General features: G+C 43.6%; 1 protein-coding gene across 1 annotated transcript in view; it reads left to right on the top strand.

The window, feature by feature from the left end:
• The window catches only part of jam2a (junctional adhesion molecule 2a), a 72,516-nt gene extending 62,591 nt beyond the window's left edge, over nucleotides 1-9,925 (top strand). The window contains exons 10-11 of the mRNA XM_072449606.1: nucleotides 7,440-7,473; nucleotides 9,329-9,925. Of these exons, the coding sequence (XP_072305707.1) occupies nucleotides 7,440-7,473; nucleotides 9,329-9,361 (67 nt within the window). The 3' untranslated portion in view covers nucleotides 9,362-9,925. The remainder of the gene's footprint in view (nucleotides 1-7,439; nucleotides 7,474-9,328) is intronic.
• Nucleotides 9,926-14,402: the final 4,477 nt, after the last annotated feature.

The following is a 14,402-nucleotide window of genomic DNA, read 5'->3' as shown; positions in this document are numbered from 1 at the left end:
CCGCACAGACACCGTGACTCTTTGAATGAAAATGTGGATAACTTTTGATGGTCCTGAAGATGAGTCTCACCAAATTTCAGGTTAATAGGGCTGACGCCCTGGGAGGAGTTTGTGAAAGTCTAAAGTGTAAACATGTTCTGGCCCCATTGGAATAACATGGGAGGTTTCGGTCATCGTTACGGCAACGCCATAACAATTATGACATGGGTCTCATTGACTTTTTTGATGGGGATGCTAAAATTGAGTTGTGTGTCAAATTTCATATAATTTCGCAAAACTAAACATTTAACCTCCATATAAAATCTGTAGGGGGCGCTGTGGCGCCAAATGAATTTATTTCACTTCAAGTAGGTTTAGGGCAAAGAGTTTAACAACTGATTCTAATTTGACGCAATTCGGACTTTATCTGCGCAAACGGCAGAAATTTTAAATATGGGAGATTTCTGAAATTTTAGTTACAGTTTGCGGCTTCGCCGCACAGAGACCGTGAGAGGTATCAATGTAATTTGGATAACTTTTGATGTCCCACTCCTCAGTAGCATTTTCACCAAATTTCAGCTTTTTAGGGCCAACGCCCTGGGAGGAGTTCGTAAAAGTACGACGTTTGGAAAAACTCCGAAGTCATGTTTAGCCATTTTTGAAGTAATATGGCCGACATTTGGTTCGGGGGACGGCGTTGCCGTAATAATATTTTTTACTTCTCTTGTCACCATCTACCTCTGCGCCAAATTTCATGATTCTACGATCAGATTTTTTTTGGGTCATTTCCCATCTCTCAATGCATTTTTGGTACATTTGGTGGCGCTGACGCGCCAATTTTTTTTATTTTAGAAAAGGGAAATAGCCAGAATGTAGAGAGGCACGATTTTTAGAGGTGTGCAAATTTTTGTGACTTTTCGTCAATGTTCACTGGGTGAAAAATAGGGGGGTTGGTCCCGAGAAGAAGAAGAAAGAAAGAAAGAAAGAAAGAAAGAATAATATTCCGATGCGAAAACAATGTTTCCCATTTTTCAAATATCATAAACTATACATTTTCGGAAAGCGCTCGCGCTTTCCTACCTCATGGTGTGGGTCCCTGGTCACTGACGGGTACTTTCGATAATTTTGAGTGGGCTCCGCCCACTTTGTGTTTTTGGCCCTCTATACAGTAATAATGTTAAATTTTTGCATTACATGCTTATATGCACGGAACATGCAAGAGATGGGGAACGTATTCGTGAGCTACTTAGCGCAAATGAGTGCTTTATATGGGGATGACGACCGCTTCGCGGTCGTCATCCCAATGTAAAGTGCTCGTTTAGTGCGAACTTTTGCACGGGCTTCGCCCGTTTACAACGGTAATGTTCCATTTTCCTACAACTAATTAGTATGCACGGGGCGTGCATGAGTGGAGGAGTGCGTTAGTGAGTGTTTGGAAGTGGGCGAGCGCTTCGCGCTCGATTTCGTGCGCACTACGTGCGCACTTTCGCAGCCGTGCTTCGCACGGCCTTACGAGATTAATAGGCCTCTCGCCAGCTTGTGGCGCTCGGGCCTAATAATATTTTTAGCAAAAACAATATAGCCGTTTCCACTATAACAACAAATTATACATCGTTTGAAAGCTCTAAGCCTTCCCGATGCCGCCATGGGGTGGAATCATCATTACGAGCGCTTACGCGCTTGTCACTCCCTATTCCGTCGGGATGCCCCGCCCACTCCCCATAGACTTCCATTAATTTGAGCAGATACAAGCATGGCCCATGCCTGCGGCATGGATTCTCGCGTACGGGACGATGCCAGGAGGGTTTTTGGAGGAATGCAGCGCTTCGCGCTGCTGTTGTCAACAATTAGTGAATGGGCTACGCCCATTCACTAATTGTTGACTATTTCTGTCATAGCAGGAGTAAGTATGCATGATCCATGCCTTCGGCATGGGCTAGTTCACTGTACTTGCCAGGGGCGACGGGGTACCAAACATGCGGGCTGCGCCCGCATGTTTGGTCAGACAGTTGCAACGCTGCCGAAGGCAGCGTTGCGGGAGCAATAGGCCCTCCGCCCTGCTGGGGCTCGGGCCTAATAATAATAATTAAAGCCGCAAGCGGCATCCAACGGCCCTCGCGGGCCGCCGGCCTTCCGACTCTGCGCTTTTGTTGTTGTTGTTGTTGTTGTTGTTTTATGGCGGTTGACATCCGAGTGTTGCATTACCGCCAGACTTTATTCCTTAGACTTTGTCATAGTCCTAAAAGTTCTTCTTCCAGTGCCTTGACTTCCAGTGCTTTGTCCTCAGACTCTGTCGTAGTCCGTAAAGTAGTCCTCAGACTCTGCGCTTTTGACTTGATAAAGATGGCGCCCTTATTGTGTTTTGAATTAAAAAAGAACTTGACAGACGGCGACACATTGGACATGGCCAATCCAGTGCAAATGAACACAAGTGTCAGTCAAATTTGCTGCTCCGCCGCACAGAGACCGTAGCACTTGGAATAAAAATATGGATAACTTTTGATGCCGCGCTTGTGTAGATGATATTTCCCAAAGTAAAGCTTGATCGAGCTATTGCCCACGGAGGAGTTTGTTAAAGTGTGAAGCGTAAATGTGAACATTTCAAGGATTTGGCGTTTTTCCCATTTGTGACAGTATATTTGCAGCTCCACGGCACAGAGACCGTACCACTTAAAATCAAAATATGGATAACTTTTGATGCCCCGTTTGTGTAGATGATTTTCCCCAAATATGAGCTTGATCGGGCAATCGGCCTAGGAGGAGTTCGTTAAAGTGTGAAGCGTAAAAATGTGGTGATTTTAGAGATTTCGCTGTTTTCCCATTTCTGACATATATTTGCGGGTCCGCCACACAGAGACCGTAGCACTTAGAATCAAAATATGGGTAAGTTTTGATGCCCCGCTTGTGTAGATGATATTCTCCAAATATGAACTTGATCGGACAATCGCCCTAGGAGGAGTTCGTTAAAGTGTGAAGCGTAAAAATGTGGTGATTTGAGCGATTCTACGATTTTCCCATAAGGATAACATGGGATGTTTCTGTCAACGCTACGGTTACGCCGTACAAAATATGACTTTGGCTCTCATACTTTTATGATCAGGATGGCAAATTAGAATTTTGTTCAAAATATCATGTCATTTGGAAAAACTCTATTGTTTATAGGCCACTCTGAAGGCCAAATAGTCAGAATTCTGGGAAACGTTTGCGGCTCCGTCGCACAGAGACCGTAAAAGTTATCCTTAAAATGTGGATAACTTTAGATGCCCCACTTGTCCAGAGGACGTACGCCGATTTTGAAGTCGGTGGGCAAAACGCCCTAGGAGGAGTTCGTCAAAGTTTGACGTAAACAAAATGGCTAACTCAGCTTGTTTTCATTTTCAAAGGAAGATGGCGGCCATAGGGTAAGTTTGGGGGCGTGGCCACAATGATTTTTTTTGTTTATCCTCACGAGAGGAATGCGTGTCCCGAATTTCGTAGCTTTACGCCAAAGTTGACCTCGGGGCGTCTCCCATAGGCGCAATGTATTTTGACTTTTGTCGGTGGCGCTGTCGCGCCATTTTTTAACGAAAAAAAAAATGGCCCAGAAAAAATAAAATTTTTCGCCGATTCTGAATTTTGGGCAAAGTTTGGTGAGTTTTTGAGCATGTTCAGGGGGTCAAATTAGAGATCAAAGCGCTGAAGAAGAACAAGACAAGGACTAATATCATAACAGACATAACAGACAAAACAGACATAACAGACAAAACAGACAAAACAGACATAACAGACATACGCACAATGGAAACAATTACTTCTGGACTCAACTTGAAAAAAGACTAATTAGGCCCGAGCCCCAGCAGGGCGGAGGGCCTATTGCAAATGTAATTACAATCGGAATAATCATGCTCTAAACTGGGACTAAATCATGACTAAACAATGATTAAATCATGACTAAGCCATGACTAAACTAGGTTTAAAACAGAACAAACCTGAGCCAGGCTTTAACTAGAACTAAACCAGGACCAGGACTAATGGAGGACTAAAGCAGGCCTAATGGAGGACTAAACCAGGACTAATGGAGGACTAAAGCAGGACTAATGGAGGACTAAACCAGGACTAATGGAGGACTAAAGCAGGACTAATGGAGGACTAAAGCAGGCCTAATGGAGGACTAAACCAGGACTAATGGAGGACTAAAGCAGGACTAATGGAGGACTAAACCAGGACTAATGGAGGACTAAAGCAGGACTAATGGAGGACTAATGGAGGACTAAAGCAGGTCTAATGGAGGACTAAAGCAGGACTAATGGAGGACTAAAGCAGGTCTAATGGAGGACTAAACCAGGCCTAATGGAGGACTAAAGCAGGACTAATGGAGGACTAAAGCAGGCCTAATGGAGGACTAAAGCAGGACTAATGGAGGACTAAAGCAGGACTAATGGAGGACTAAAGCAGGTCTAATGGAGGACTAAACCAGGACTAATGGAGGACTAAAGCAGGCCTAATGGAGGACTAAAGCAGGACTAATGGAGGACTAAACCAGGACTAATGGAGGACTAAACCAGGCCTAATGGAGGACTAAAGCAGGACTAATGGAGGACTAAAGCAGGACTAATGGAGGACTAAAGCAGGACTAATGGAGGACTAAAGCAGGACTAATGGAGGACTAAAGCAGGACTAATGGAGGACTAAACCAGGCCTAATGGAGGACTAAAGCAGGTCTAATGGAGGACTAAAGCAGGACTAATGGAGGACTAAATCAGGCCTAATGGAGGACTAAAGCAGGACTAATGGAGGACTAAAGCAGGTCTAATGGAGGACTAAACCAGGACTAATGGAGGACTAAAGCAGGCCTAATGGAGGACTAAAGCAGGACTAATGGAGGACTAAACCAGGACTAATGGAGGACTAAACCAGGCCTAATGGAGGACTAAAGCAGGACTAATGGAGGACTAAAGCAGGACTAATGGAGGACTAAAGCAGGACTAATGGAGGACTAAAGCAGGACTAATGGAGGACTAAAGCAGGACTAATGGAGGACTAAACCAGGCCTAATGGAGGACTAAAGCAGGTCTAATGGAGGACTAAAGCAGGACTAATGGAGGACTAAATCAGGCCTAATGGAGGACTAAAGCAGGACTAATGGAGGACTAAAGCAGGACTAATGGAGGACTAAATCAGGCCTAATGGAGGACTAAAGCAGGACTAATGGAGGACTAAAGCAGGACTAATGGAGGACTAAATCAGGCCTAATGGAGGACTAAAGCAGGACTAATGGAGGACTAAAGCAGGACTAATGGAGGACTAAACCAGGCCTAATGGAGGACTAAAGCAGGACTAAAGGAGGACTAAACCAGGACTAATGGAGGACTAAACCAGGCCTAATGGAGGACTAAAGCAGGACTAATAGAGGACTAAACCAGGTCTAATGGAGGACTAAACCAGGCCTAATGGAGGACTAAACCAGGCCTAATGGAGGACTAAACCAGGACTAATGGAGGACTAAAGCAGGCCTAATGGAGGACTAAACCAGGCCTAATGGAGGACTAAAGCAGGACTAATGGAGGACTAAAGCAGGTCTAATGGAGGACTAAAGCAGGACTAATGGAGGACTAAAGCAGGACTAATGGAGGACTAAAGCAGGTCTAATGGAGGACTAAAGCAGGACTAATGGAGGACTAAATCAGGCCTAATGGAGGACTAAAGCAGGACTAAAGGAGGACTAAACCAGGACTAATGGAGGACTAAACCAGGCCTAATGGAGGACTAAATCAGGCCTAATGGAGGACTAAAGCAGGTCTAATGGAGGACTAAAGCAGGCCTAATGGAGGACTAAAGCAGGACTAATGGAGGACTAAAGCAGGACTAATGGAGGACTAAAGCAGGCCTAATGGAGGACTAAAGCAGGACTAATGGAGGACTAATGGAGGACTAATGGAGGACTAATGGAGGACTAAAGCAGGCCTAATGGAGGACTAAAGCACGCCTAATGGAGGACTAAAGCAGGACTAATGGAGGACTAAACCAGGACTAATGGAGGACTAAAGCAGGACTAATGGAGGACTAAAGCAGGACTAATGGAGGACTAAAGCAGGCCTAATGGAGGACTAAATCAGGCCTAATGGAGGACTAAAGCAGGACTAATGGAGGACTAAAGCAGGACTAATGGAGGACTAAAGCAGGACTAATGGAGGACTAAAGCAGGCCTGAAGGAGGACTAAAGCAGAACTAATGGAGGACTAAACCAGGACTAATGGAGGACTAAACCAGGCCTAATGGAGGACTAAAGCAGGCCTAATGGAGGACTAAACCAGGCCTAATGGAGGACTAAACCAGGCCTAATGGAGGACTAAAGCAGGACTAATGGAGGACTAAAGCAGGACTAATGGAGGACTAAAGCAGGTCTAATGGAGGACTAAAGCAGGTCTAATGGAGGACTAAAGCAGGACTAATGGAGGACTAAAGCAGGTCTAATGGAGGACTAAACCAGGCCTAATGGAGGACTAAAGCAGGACTAATGGAGGACTAAAGCAGGACTAATGGAGGACTAAACCAGGCCTAATGGAGGACTAAAGCAGGCCTAATGGAGGACTAAAGCAGGACTAATGGAGGACTAAAGCAGGCCTAATGGAGGACTAAACCAGGCCTAACGGAGGACTAAAGCAGGACTAATGGAGGACTAAACCAGGCCTAATGGAGGACTAAACCAGGCCTAATGGAGGACTAAAGCAGGACTAATGGAGGACTAAAGCAGGACTAATGGAGGACTAAACCAGGACTAATGGAGGACTAAACCAGGCCTAATGGAGGACTAAAGCAGGCCTAATGGAGGACTAAACCAGGCCTAATGGAGGACTAAACCAGGCCTAATGGAGGACTAAAGCAGGACTAATGGAGGACTAAAGCAGGACTAATGGAGGACTAAAGCAGGTCTAATGGAGGACTAAAGCAGGTCTAATGGAGGACTAAAGCAGGACTAATGGAGGACTAAAGCAGGTCTAATGGAGGACTAAACCAGGCCTAATGGAGGACTAAAGCAGGACTAATGGAGGACTAAACCAGGCCTAACGGAGGACTAAAGCAGGACTAATGGAGGACTAAACCAGGCCTAATGGAGGACTAAACCAGGCCTAATGGAGGACTAAAGCAGGACTAATGGAGGACTAAAGCAGGCCTAATGGAGGACTAAACCAGGCCTAACGGAGGACTAAACCAGGCCTAATGGAGGACTAAAGCAGGACTAAACCAGCTCTAAACTGGGTATAAGACATTAGACCTCATTCATATCATTTCGAGACTGTTCTTGATACTGTAAACTTGCTCTTATCATCATGTGTCACTCATTCAATCTGACTTTTCCATTTTAGCCAAAGGAGCAGTCGCTTCTTTACATTATTAATACAACCATGAGTCAGGACAGCGCTTCAAGTTACAATTTTGTTCATTACCAATATTTCTTCTCCCTTTCTCTTTCCCTTTAGGTCCAACGTCAACTACATCCCTCCGCCACAAGAGGTAATCATCATTTCTGTCTCATTTCACCTTGTCCTGACCTTCCAGAGCTAAACGCTAACACAGAGATGACTTAAGCACGATTGAATGTCTCTGGCGGTGTAGAAAGTGCACACTTGATATTGTACTGACATTGACACACCTCTAGGGTTTCACTTATAAAGCCAAAAAAACAGGAAGAGGCTTTTGTTTTGAAAGTGTGAGCCCAAAATGCCTAAATTAGGACATTCATGATTTAAAAGTTGCAGTATGTAGTTATAAGGAGTAATGTGTAGTAGTAGATAGTAGTAATAAGACTTTAACATTAAGCTGTAACTGTTTTTTGGAAGCCATTGTTGAAAATTTGTCTTTACTAAAATGATATATATATATATGGTTTTCAAAGTGACGAGAAATTAGGACTTTTGCCATGGTAAGTTACAATTACAGACAAAATAATGCTTTCTGAAAGACCAAAAAGTCCTAAAAAGGTCATTTGTAGCAGACGGCAGAAAAGTGCAACCATTAATATGCCAAAATATGTTTTCTAACAAAAACAGTGGCACTATTAAACGTCCATAATTACCGTAATACACTTTATTATGCAAATGTTTGAGAAGCCAGTCCACGTATTTCAGGTTGCCCCGGCGAAATTGAAGAATGGGTCAAATACAGAGAACAAACTTCCCTCAACCTGCCATATCTAGTTAAAAATGTATTTAGAAAATCTAAAGTTTACAACAGAAATCATCGTTTGACAAGTCGATGAATCCAAAAAAACAATCGCAGACTCGTCGCCTCACACAATAAGTCAACCGCAGCCATGGCGACAGCATGAGCAGCAGTAGTTGCAGTTGAAGAAGTAGTGGAGGTAATAATTGTAGCATTCTTTTTTTTCTACTTCCCCATCAATATTCGTGTTATCTCCAACGCACTAAATGACAGTTGTTCCATGTTTCCCCACCAGTTCCTGGATAAGTCTGGCCTCACAGCCTGTTAAATCAAATCTCTGTCTGCTTTTATAATGCCTTTTATTGCTCACATGAACCGTGGCTCTCACTGTGTACAGCCGCTCAGCACAATCCCATTTAAGTCCATTGTAATGTCATTAGCCTCTGCCGCTGCTGCAGTCAGATCTGTGTTATTGGATTGAGCTGTGCAAGTTCTTCTTCAAATGTGAGCTCAAGTCAAAGTAGTTGTGACGATGTAACTCAGGTAGTGACAGTACGACTACTGTCCTTTTACTGCAGGTGGAACTATCCAAATGTGAGATTTTAACTGCGAAAATACAAATACTACATCCACGACTGCAAATTCAAATTCTTTGTTAAACACACGTATTTGTTTTTGTTGTATTTATTTTAAAGATGTTTGGACTCCCATTTTTAAATGTGTTGCTCTCAATATAAAAGGTTTCATATAAGATAGCGTAAGACAAGATAATACTAATGATAATAATAATATGGAAACATTCATCAACATTGTCCAATCTGTTATTTTATTATTTCAACAAACCTTCTCGTACTTAATAAGATTTGAATGGATTTTACTGAAGGATTTGTTGATATCTAATTCTAAACCTGATTTATTAACATTTCACTTTATTTTATTCTATGTGTTATGTCTAGTTTAGTCCAATACTAAAGATATCCAAATACTAATCTAATATGTCACAAGATTAACAAGACATTTGAACTTGGCTCCACCCATTTTCAAGATATATGTCCCAAATATGTGCATTTTTTTTGACATTTTTTACACAGAAAGTGCCGTGTTTTTCTACTAAAACATTATATTATGTGCACTTTCCCATGACACATTCACTGGCAGCGTCTTTAACAACGCTTCTTACTTTTGGTGTTTTTCTTTCTCTTCTCAGGATTTCAAACACACCCAGTCGTTCATGCTATGAGACCCGCCGACGCCCCTCCAACCCAGTGCCAACAAGTTCAAATTATACATCTATTTTTGACTCTCTTCCAATATCAAAACCTGTTAAAATATGTCAATGAGTTTGGCAAAGTCTGTTTTTGATTCTTTTGCTCTGACGCTTCAGAGGCGCCCCCTGGTGGTGACGTAAGGTTCCTTTTCAATGCAGGCAAATAATGTTCAAACTATTAGATTTTTCTTGTACCAAAGAGTTAAGTTTGATGTTTTTTGCGAATACTTAAAGCCATAAACTATTGCAGTATTTAAGTCATATTTTGAACCCATTCCGTCTTCTACAATGTGCCTGCATGGTATACTTTTCTATAAGCCTTGTGCCTTTTTGGATTCATTTGTGATATTTAAGGATATTCTTTTTGTAAGAAAATTATGAAGAACTTGCCTTAATTTTGTGTCTTCGATGGTGACTTTTAGTGCCACTTTTTGTCAATATCAGATTAAAAAAAAAAGCGTGTGAGTTTTTTCAGTGTGAATGAATTGTATAAAATGTATTGAAAGATATAACAATAATAAATGGTTTTGTATTAAAGACTTTTATTTGATTCTAAGGACTAAACCAGAGCCGAACCTGGTTTAAACCAACTTTGAACCAAAACTTAACTAGAAATATAACGACCAGATCAAGTCTAAACTAAGACTAAACCAAGTATAAAAATAATAAAATAATAGTTATTTATTACCGAGCCAAGACCAATGATATATACAACCGTAAAAACATCATGTGGAGATAATTATTGCAGCATTTTGACAATTCTTACTTAAGATTTACATGTTTTGTCTAATTTACTGTTGAGCTTTTACCAGATTTCACAGACATGTTATCATTTCAGTCAGTGTTTCTTAAAAGATTCAGATTTAACGAGTTAGTGTATAGTCAGTCGTAGTCAGAGTGATCCATCGTAGAAAAGGTTTCGTAGATAATCATCCGGATCAATCTGAATTCATCTGATTTAATGTGTTGAATTTGTCTCAGTGCATTTAAGAGTGAGCTCACTGTTGCGTTGAATCCGGCTTCAGGCAGTTTCTCCTCTGTCGTTGTTTTATTTATAGCATCACTCCAAATATTAAAGTAGGAAATATACTGCTGTTGTGATGCACTGAAGTGTCCGTCACGACAGTCTGAAAGATTTATTGAGTTTTGCCGGTCCAGTGTTCTCATCTTTGTGGGAATTCACCGCGGTGCAGAATGAATGTGATACGCAACCTCAATTATTTATGTTTAGGAGAAGGAACATTCTGGAATAAGCAGCATATCATCACCACAAAGAGAAGGTTGACTTGTTCCACCCAGTGTATATTCTTATTCAAAGACATGTTTTCTTTAATTGAAAGGAGCAACAGTTTAATGAATCCCCTCTATATTTTCTTATGAAGAAATAATGAATAAAAATAGACACACATTGTTCATCTTTAAGCTGGCATTTGTAGCTTCATGTAGATTTGAGTTTGGGTGGAATTAAATCACTTCCAGAGAATGGGTTTAACTTTATATTTCCATGGAATCCTGTGACTTTCCACCTCCAGAAATATTTTCTAATAGTGAAGAACCTGCTTGTGGAGGTCCGCCACCTGCTTGAATCCAGGTGGAATGTCTGGAATGTGCCACAGCCCATATTGAAGAACATTCCAGGCATAGCAATTAAGATAAGATAAGATAAGATCATTCAGATCGTCGGTGTTACAACGCAGTAGATACAGAGGAAAAGGACAGATAGCTTATAGGAAGTTTGAAAAAAACAAAACACTCTTAATAGAAGAACTCTTATAAACAAAACAAAAAACTCTTATTAACAAAACTCCTCTCATATCTTAATAGGAGTGGAGGAAAATAAATAAAATAAAATAAAAAGACAAACATAAAATGAAATGAAACAAAATGAAATAAAATAAAATAGTAATAAAATAAAGTAAAGTAAAAATTGCTAGCATAAGACTAAATAATACAATTACGGTAAGCATTAAACTTCTGACTGTGAGTGGGGGGACCTCTCCACAGATCTGACCTATACCTTAAACTTGTAACGTTACCTGCTCGTCTCTATAAAAATAATAATAATTAATGCCAGACTCTGCAACTCTGGTAAAGCAATAACGTCTCAGGAGTTACACAGTGCACCTTTAAATATATTTATTTGTTTGTGCGGTAGATAAGTCAATACTTTATACATCACAGCAGTACAGTACATATCGGGAAATGCGTGTAATTTAAATAATACATCGAAATAAAATAATAATAAATAAATGATTCAGCCTTCTACGTCAAAAACGTGCTGCGTCATTCTCCCAGCATCCTCCGCGGTCTCCACATTCAGCTCTTGAGCTCTTTCGTGTCAAATCAAGGTGAGCGTGAAATACAGACTAAATGCAACAAAAAACAATTGATTTGACTTGACATTACGCTCATCGTTTCCATGAGCCGCGTTCACATCCACCGCAGCTTTAATTGTGCCTTTGCAGCAACAACTTAACAGTTAAATCTAACTTATTGGTGAGCTGCCTGCTAAAGCTAAAGCTAAAGCTAAAGCTAGTGAGTTTTCCCATTGACGGATCCGGTTAGCATTAGCACACGCTGTTTTATCTAATTTCTGCGCTCATTTGCTCTCAAATGATTTCACTTGTTCTCCCTGTATGTTATTACATGATGCATACACGCAATTTGAACTCGCACTCTTTTTATTTTGACGATTTTGGTGTGAAAAGCTTTAATTGCGTCGCTGCTAGTGTTGCTAAGCTAACGTAGCATCGTTCGTGTTGACAGTCCTTGAGTCAAGTAAGGACGTAGTTCACGCACAGCCGTGATTGTGCCTCGTACTACAAGTAAATGTCATTATCTAACGTTAAATGCTCTTTTATAGGTTGCACTGGAGGAGATACTGCACAATATAGACATAAATACTCTTATTGCATTAATTGTTTTGCAAAATGTTTTAAGTGTCCCATCTGTACTTTGCACTAGACACTAATAATGTCTTGTGCAAAGTACAATCCAACAAACAAATGGATTGTTAAACTTTTTATTTACTTTATTCTGCCCTATGGATTTGAATACACAAAGAAATTATAAAACTTGTGGTGAAGCTAAAATACTATTTGAACAAGTATTGATACAAGAAGTGAAAAAAGCCCATAAGTCGTAAAATGGAACACTTGGATACCAGACGCCATAAAACACCTTAGCAGAAGAACGCCAGGGTACAGCACAACGATTACGGTGACGATTACGACTCAGAGCAGTCTGTGTGAACCTGTGAGGATGAACACGGCTCCTGAACCCGTGAGGATGAACGCGGCTCCTGAACCCGTGAGGATGAACGCGGCTCCTGAACCCGTGAGGATGAACGCGGCTCCTGAACCCGTGAGGATGAACGCGGCTCCTGAACCCGTGAGGATGAACGCGGCTCCTGAACCCGTGAGGATGAACGCGGCTCCTGAACCCGTGAGGATGAACGCGGCTCCTGAACCCGTGAGGATGAACGCGGCTCCTGAACCCGTGAGGATGAACGCGGCTCCTGAACCCGTGAGGATGAACGCGGCTCCTGAACCCGTGAGGATGAACGCGGCTCCTGAACCCGTGAGGATGAACGCGGCTCCTGAACCCGTGAGGATGAACGCGGCTCCTGAACCCGTGAGGATGAACGCGGCTCCTGAACCCGTGAGGATGAACGCGGCTCCTGAACCCGTGAGGATGAACGCGGCTCCTGAACCCGTGAGGATGAACGCGGCTCCTGAACCCGTGAGGATGAACGCGGCTCCTGAACCCGTGAGGATGAACGCGGCTCCTGAACCCGTGAGGATGAACGCGGCTCCTGAACCCGTGAGGATGAACGCGGCTCCTGAACCCGTGAGGATGAACGCGGCTCCTGAACCCGTGAGGATGAACGCGGCTCCTGAACCCGTGAGGATGAACGCGGCTCCTGAACCCGTGAGGATGAACGCGGCTCCTGAACCCGTGAGGATGAACGCGGCTCCTGAACCCGTGAGGATGAACGCGGCTCCTGAACCCGTGAGGATGAACGCGGCTCCTGAACCCGTGAGGATGAACGCGGCTCCTGAACCCGTGAGGACGAACGCGGCTCCTGAACCCGTGAGGACGAACGCGGCTCCTGAACCCGTGAGGACGAACGCGGCTCCTGAACCCGTGAGGACGAACGCGGCTCCTGAACCCGTGAGGACGAACGCGGCTCCTGAACCCGTGAGGATGAACGCGGCTCCTGAACCCGTGAGGACGAACGCGGCTCCTGAACCCGTGAGGACGAACGCGGCTCCTGAACCCGTGAGGACGAACGCGGCTCCTGAACCCGTGAGGACGAACGCGGCTCCTGAACCCGTGAGGACGAACGCGGCTCCTGAACCCGTGAGGACGAACGCGGCTCCTGAACCCGTGAGGACGAACGCGGCTCCTGAACCCGTGAGGACGAACGCGGCTCCTGAACCCGTGAGGACGAACGCGGCTCCTGAACCCGTGAGGACGAACGCGGCTCCTGAACCCGTGAGGACGAACGCGGCTCCTGAACCCGTGAGGACGAACGCGGCTCCTGAACCCGTGAGGACGAACGCGGCTCCTGAACCCGTGAGGACGAACGCGGCTCCTGAACCCGTGAGGACGAACGCGGCTCCTGAACCCGTGAGGACGAACGCGGCTCCTGAACCCGTGAGGACGAACGCGGCTCCTGAACCCGTGAGGACGAACGCGGCTCCTGAACCCGTGAGGACGAACGCGGCTCCCGAACCAGCCCCTTACCTTAGTCCACACAGTCAGGAATTATCTCTCCAACAACTAGTATAATTCCAGAAGAACATTTGGAAAGAAACTTCCATCATTTTATTGTGTAGAAAAAGTTGATGTCATAAAGGAAAAAGTGGTTTTGTTTCTTTTTGAGTCGTCATTAAGTTGTCTAAGTCGTTCTCCTTTTGCATTGACACGTCGTGTGACACGTCGTGTGACACGTCGTGTGACACGTCGTGTGACACGTCGTGTGACACGTCGTGTGACACGTCGTGTGACA

The sequence above is a fragment of the Eucyclogobius newberryi genome, unplaced genomic scaffold (assembly GCF_026437365.1).
Source record: "Eucyclogobius newberryi isolate DKJ021-1_F unplaced genomic scaffold, fEucNew1.0.hap1 SCAF_1, whole genome shotgun sequence".
In the NCBI taxonomy this organism is placed as follows: domain Eukaryota; kingdom Metazoa; phylum Chordata; class Actinopteri; order Gobiiformes; family Gobiidae; genus Eucyclogobius; species Eucyclogobius newberryi.
The sequence above is the reverse complement of the archived record's forward strand: the minus strand, read 5'-3'. Positions and strand labels throughout refer to the sequence as shown.